Consider the following 7427-nt stretch of genomic DNA (forward strand, 5'->3'; position numbering starts at 1 on the left):
AACTTATAATAGAGGTAGTTAATCATAAAATATTTGAAATGTTAAAAAAAGAGAATCAGAGTTGATAATTGTGGTCTCTTGATAGATCATTTAATAACATGTAGTATGGTAAAACAGGAATATTATCTGACTCTCCTATGTTTAAACTCATTCTTTAATAATACAGACCTTTTTCAGATGAGCTAGATATAGGTCCTATGCCTATAGAGAATCAACAAGTATTATTTATTAAATTTTATTATCACAGCCTAGATCTTTCACTGCTATCTAAGCAAAGGTTGGCAAACTTTTTTCTCTAAAGGGCCAGATAGTAAATATTTTAGGCTTTGTGGCCCATAGGGTTTCTATCACAACTACTCGACTCTGCTGTTGTAGAGTGAAAGCAACCTTAGGCAATATGTAAACAAATGTGCATGGCTTTGCTCCAGTAAAACTTAATTTATAAAAATAGGTGGCTACCAGGCCATAGTTTGCTGACCACTGATATAAATATTGATAGAAAGGACTATGGCTCAGATATTCTAAAACCATAGTTAATTGGTTTTGGTAGATGATGTTCCCCAACTTTTAACTCATAATTAATAACCTATTAGTAAGAAACATTAGTCATACTTGGTACATATTTCTTAAATTTCTTAAATAATTTAAAGAATTTCAGAAGTAGCATTGCTAAAATCTGGTTCTTCTTTGGGTGCTTTTTTGGGGATTGGGTTTGTTTAGACAGAGATATGTCTTCAGTTTCACCTATTTTTTCATGTTCTCATTTCACTCAACTGTGGAACCCATATCATGTATTATATCTGTAGATTCAGGACAGTTTTTAAAAGAAAATTTTGGCCCTGTTGGAGAGTATTCCTTTCACTAACCTCTGAGCAGGGGTTGTATGGCCTCCTCTTCAAACATATAATCTTACTAGAATCCTTAATTTTTTCAAGAGAATGCCACTCAGCTCAAAAGACTAGTTAAAACATGTGGTTCACTTCTAATTGGCAGTATGGATTATACTTTTAATTACACTTATCATTTCACACCTTAGCTGAAATACTGTATAGGATTACCTGGAGGATGTGCAGCTCATTTGCTTCCCTAGATGTTCTAAAGTGAGCTAATCCAGAAGAGCAAAAAGCTGTCAACATATCTAGACTAAATGGTATTGGTTCCTTTTGGGTCGCCTTTACTGAAGCGCTCTTTGTTTTATGTTGCCTGCCATCTGTACTAAGAAGAGAACAGTTGGAAACAGCCCTCTGAAAACTCACTGATTTTTTTTTTTGAAAAGAGGTTGTTGAGAACATTGTTAATTGCCCTTACATTTTCTTCTTTATGAAATCTTTGAAGAAATTTCATTGTAATCTTGGTAATAATTCAGTAATAACAAATCAGTAATTATCCCTCCTTTGAACAATTGGTTTGTTGTTTTCTTACAGACACTATGACTTTATCTAACTTATCAAACTTTTTATTTCACATTGACCATTAGAAAACTTAAAACTAAATTTATGATCTACTCAGCAAGTTTTTAGATTTTTTTTTTTTTTTAATTGAGACAGGGTCTCACTCTGTCACCCAGACTGGAGTTCAGTAGTACAATCATAGCTCCCTGCAACCTCCAGCTCCGGGGCTCAAGCAGTCCTCCCAGCTCAGCCTCCCAAGTAGCTGAGACTACAAGTACCATCATGCCCAGCTATTATAATTTTTTTCCTTATCTTTCGTAGAGATGAAGTCTCACTATATTGCCCAGGCTGGTCTCGAACTCCTGGGCTCACTCAAGTGATCCTCCCACTTATGCCTCCCAAAGTCCTGGGATTACAGGTGTGAGCCACCACACTCTGCCCAGAGTTCTATTTTATAATAGCCATCAGACTGTTCCAATTTTTTTTTTTTTTTAAGAGACAGGATCTTGCTCTGTCACCCAGGCTAGAGTGCAGTGGCTCAATCATAGTTCACTGCAGCCTTGAACTCCTGGGCTCAAGCAATACTCCTGCCTCAGCCTCCAGGCTAGTGGGGCTACAGGTGTGTACCACCACATCCAGCTTATTTTTTTTTAATTTTTTGTGGAGATGAAGTCTTGCTGTGTTGCCCAGGCTGGTCTTGAGACCAGCCAGTTTGAACCCCTGGACCCAATCGATCCTTCCTTCTCAGCCTCCAAAGTGCTGGGATTACAGGCATAAGCCACCGTACCCAGCTCTGTTCCAATATTTTACCTATCATTCCTTTCTTTAATATTTCCTTATAGTTTATTTCATCATCCTGTATTTTATATATCCTCATAAGCCACTTAACTACTTATGCCCTTTTTGAAACAAAGCCAAAGAAAGTTAAAAATCAGTAAATACAGAGGACACCATCAAGAAAGTGAAGAAACATCCTAAGAATGGGGAAAAATTTTTGCAAATTACCTATCTGATAAGAGATTTGCATCTAGAATATATAAAGAACTCTTACAGTTAATAATAAAAAGACAGATAATACAATTAAAAATGGACAAAGGCTCTGAATTGGCATTTCTCCAAGATGATATACAATGGCCAATAAGCAACCTGGAAAGGTGCTCAATATCATTAGTCATCATGGAAATGCAAATCAAAACCACAATGAGATGGCACCTCACACCCACTTGGATGGCTATAACCAAAACAACAGACAATAATGAGGATGAGGAGAAATTGGTACCCTCATATGCTACTGGGGAAAATATACAATGATGCAGCCACATTGGGAAACAGTGACAGTACTTCAAAGATTAAATATAGATTTGCCATATGACCCTGCAGTTCCACTCCATTTCTACCTAAAAAGAAATGAAAACATAGCTTGTCCAAGCCAAAACTTGTACACGAATATTCATAGCATCGCTATTATATTAATAATAGCTAAAAGGTAAAACAACCCAAATGTCTATCAGCTAATGAATGGATAAACAAAATGTGGTATATCCGTACAATGGGATGAATATTATTTAGCCATAAAAAGGAAGGAATTGTTGCTAGACACTACAACATGAATGAACCTTGTAAACATAATGCTAAGTGAAAGAAGCAAGTCACAAAAGATCACATATTATAATATATGATTACATTTATATGAAATGTCCAGAATAGGCAAATCCATAGAAACAGAAAATAAATTGGTGGTTTCCTAGGGCTAGGGAGGTTGGGGGGAAATGGGGAATGACTGCTAATGGGTACAGGGTTTCTTTATGGAATAATGAAAATGTTCTAAAATTGTGGTGGTTGCACAACCCTATGACTATACTAAAAACCATTGAATTGTATACTTCAAATGGGTGAATTATATTATTAAAACTGTGAGAAAAAGTGCTAAAAATTTTAATAAAATTCATTTTATAAACACTAATAAATGTAGTCTTGCAAATCATAATGTTTAATTATATCAAGGGTACAAAGAAGTATTTCTAAGTCTTTATAGTGTATTTTACTATTAACATTTATTTTCCTTTAATTCTCATATTGGAGTAAGAGTCCTAGTGGTGAGTGAAATGATAGTCATTCTACTACCAGTAATGGTATGTGTTGATATATGTTATGAATGCCTATGAATATATCTAAAGCATTAACATTCTTATTTTAGTAAGTGAAATTCTTAGGAGGTTAAGATCGCCATTATACCTTTCAAAAACTTATAATTGTTCAACCTTATCAAAAAATTATAATTTTTAATCTCTACAAATAAGTAGATTATAACAGCCTAATGGGCTAATTAGATGAGATATATTCGATATGGAGTTCAAGGAGCAAGAGATCCCTTGGAAGACTAAAGAGAAGTAAAGTTACTGCTCTCTCTCCCTCCTAGTGATATTCTTTGACATTTATTTCAGCTCCCGTTATTTTCACTGGAAAATGAATCTATGTGTAATTCTGCTGATCCTGGTTTTCATGGTGCCTTTTTACATTGGCTATTTTGTCGTGAGCAACATCCAACTATGTAAGTATTTTACTTTCTCATATCAGCACATAGATGGAGATGAGTATTTTGGGGGACTGAGGTTGTGGACAGCTTCATTTCTACATTAACTTTCAGTAGCTACTATGCTGTTGGAGACACACAGCATCTTAAAAAAGGTTGGCACAAAATAAATATTGAATGAATGATTAGGTTATTTTTCCTGCCACCACTTTATTTCTGTTTCTACTTACTAATTATGTCTCCTTTAACTCAACCCACATCTTAATTTTAGCCAAATTACTCTTACAGGGTGAGGATGATTTCACTAAGGATTATATTGTTCTATCACTCATTTGTCAAGTAAACAGCAGGCAAATATTAATTAGCATGATCTTATATTTTTAAGTCAAGCAAGATCTTTAACATATATTTATTTTCCCTAACAGTCTTGTCTCCTCTGTCTTAGTGCATAAACAACGACTGGTTTTTTCCTGTCTCTTATGGTTGACCTTTATGTATTTCTTCTGGAAACTAGGAGATCCATTTCCCATTCTCAGCCCAAAACATGGTAAGTATTTATGGGAGAGCAGGGGACTGGGGAGAAGAAGATTTGTTTAATTTTCCAATTGAAAAAAAAAAAATTTTTGTAAACTGCTGATTACAGGAAATATAGCAAGTTATTTTTTTAAATAAATTTCTGATTTTGAACCGAATTTTCTCCTTCATCCGAAGTGGTATTTAATGCTGGTTTTAGAACAGACTTCTATCATTCTAGAATAGGGATTTTTGACCTTGGTGAATATACGTACTTCAAGAATATAAGGAAAAGAGGAAAGTGTCCTTAACTTAAATTTCCTGATTTTGTATACAGAATTATGGTAATATACTTTTATGTGTGTTGGAAGGTAAGGTATCAATAAGCTTTTATCAGATTCTAAGCTAAAAACATTGAACAAAAATCCATCAGTTCACAAGTACTTCCAGAACTATTTCGGAATTATGGATATGTATGGATCTATCTAGAAAGATTAGAGAGCCCACCTGTAATAAATATACTAGAGCTTTTATACTGTAGCTTTAAAAAAAAGTCTATTTATTCACTATCCTGCTGTATCTATCAGGGTTCTTATTGCAGAAAATACAATCTACTGTAACTACTTTAAAGCAAAAAACAATTTATTGAAAGGTATTCAGCAATTTATAGACATAGACTTTCTAGGAAAGCAAGGACACCAAGCTTAAATGCTACATAGTGAAAACACCCAACTATGCCACAGTAAACTAGAAAAAAAACCCACTGAAGCCATTGCCTGCCATGCAGGACCTATGACATCAGAGACCCAACAGTAGTACTCCTATCCCAGCTGCTCCAGCTCCTAGCTGCTGTCACCACCCCTACATTGTTCACTTACGTATTTGAGGCCTCACATGGGCCTGAGTTTTTGGTGAAACCTCAATAACATTCAGAACCTTAGCTTCAAGGAAGTTTGAGAAAGAGCTTTTGGCTTTCCAGACTCTGTAGTACTAAAAGGAATGCTAGAAAAGGACTGGAATGAACGTCGAATGAGCCAGTATCTAGGACCTGCCTTACCTCCCACGCATCCTTCCGTGTGTACTCATTGCCTATAGCAGGGATTGGGGCAGAGAGAGGTAATGAGACTTTTCTGTAGTAGAGTCGGAGGACATGTGCAGTTTTAAAAACATATGTGACATCATAAATAACTGTATATATTTTAAAAATAAAAATAGCGTTTTCAAAATTTCAAATAATATTAAAGACTAAAAAAGTTAAGATAACACCAGCATACTAAAAACATTCAAACTCTTAGCATGGCATATAAGATCTTCCATGGCCTGGCTACTGCTCTCTTTGTGTGTTCTGTTCTTCAGTGCTACCAAATTACTTGAAGTTTCTAGAGCTGTTCCATCAGCCTGGGCAATCCTTCACCCCTTGTCTACCTGGAAAATACCTATTTATTCTTTCAAGATTAAACTCTTGTCAATTCCTCTAAGAAAATTTTCCTAGCCATCATTAGGAGATATTATTTGCTCCCACCTCAATGTACTTACATCACCTATAAAGCTTACAATTACATGTTTACTTTTCTGACTTCCTCATTAACCTGGGGCTTTATGAGGTCAGAGACTATGTCTTATTTGTCTTTCTATCCCTAGTACCTGGTGTGGAACCTAGCACATAACAGGTGTTTAGTATATGTTTATTGAATCTGTGAAAAAAAAAATTTAATCTCTCCAAGGTGGTAGATGAGTTCAAGAATATGACACTCTAGATAGGAATTTAGGAATTGCTAGTGTGATCAGCATACCCATGTCAGTGTCAGGAAAGATTTGAAGTAGAAAGCCCTTATAGTATAGCTCTTGTATAAACCTATTTTAAATAAGCCCACAAAGAGATGGATTTATTTGTAATGTTAGTAGTCAGGAAGAAGGTTACAAAAGGCCCCCAGGGCTGCTGACAATGCAAGCACAAGTTCACATGCAGTCCAAAGTAACCTTTCTCCAGCTTTCTCTTCTGTGTACTTAGCTCACATGACCAGTGCAACCAGGCCATGCCAGAGGGGACATGAAGACCATCATATCTATTATACCTTTCATCCACCCCTTTTTCTAAATTCTATGCGATTATCCTGAAAAGGACACTGAGGGGGAAATCTAGAGGGAGCCAAGGTGGGGAACCTGTGGCCTTCTGATTTCAAGATAGTTCTTTTTTAAGCCCCAAAGGCGGCAAGAAAAGCTTCATCTTTCTCTGCTGCACCCCTTTTAATAAAAGGATTCATTCTGTAAAATTTGGATTCAGTCAAAAGGCCACACTTAAGGACCTAGAAGGCCACACGTGGCCTTAAGGCTGCAGGTTCCCCACCCCTCTGCGAGATTTCCCAGGACTATCTCAACAACCAGTATGGTTTATTGCTATGGAAACTACAAAAAACTGTAAGACCCAGCAAGACCTCGTCTTTACAAAACTTTAGAGGTGATGCATGCCTTTAGTCCAGACTACTCAGGAGGCTGAGGCAGGAGAATTGCTTGAGCCTAGGAGTTCAAGGCTGTAGTGACCTATGATCAAGCCACTGCACTCCAGCCTGGGCAACAGAGCAAGATCCTTTCTCTAAAAACAAACAAACAAACAAACTATAAGACTCAATCATTACCTGCAATGAAAAAAATCTGTGAAAGAATTTCTTGTGCAGTACCTGGACCCAGAAAGGTTAGAAGACATTCTATAGTGGGAAAGAGTACAAGAGACTAAGAAAGCATATGTGGCTAGAGGGAATCTGTGTGAGCACATGGTAAAGATGAGATGATCTGCTAGTCACCTTATTCATCTGACTTTCCATGTATTAACTTATAAGCAGGGATAATAATGACTAACTCTTACTTCATATAAGTGCTGAGATTAGGTAGATAGTATCTACAAAGTACTTTAAACCAGAAAAAAATATTTAATAAAAAGAGCACCATGTTAAAGGGAATAAAAGTAGAGGGGGCATTTTTCAGTTTTTTAT

General features: G+C 36.1%; 1 protein-coding gene across 1 annotated transcript in view; it reads left to right on the plus strand.

The window, feature by feature from the left end:
• Positions 1–7427, plus strand: part of LOC105809616 (Golgi pH regulator) — a 44301-nt gene that overhangs the window by 4692 nt on the left and 32182 nt on the right. Inside the window, exons 2-3 of the mRNA XM_012643449.1 lie at positions 3836–3942; positions 4370–4471. Coding sequence (XP_012498903.1) covers positions 3836–3942; positions 4370–4471 — 209 coding nt within the window. The remainder of the gene's footprint in view (positions 1–3835; positions 3943–4369; positions 4472–7427) is intronic.

Source organism: Propithecus coquereli, unplaced genomic scaffold, assembly GCF_000956105.1.
Source record: "Propithecus coquereli isolate 6110/MARCELLA unplaced genomic scaffold, Pcoq_1.0 Scaffold197, whole genome shotgun sequence".
Lineage (NCBI taxonomy): Eukaryota > Metazoa > Chordata > Mammalia > Primates > Indriidae > Propithecus > Propithecus coquereli.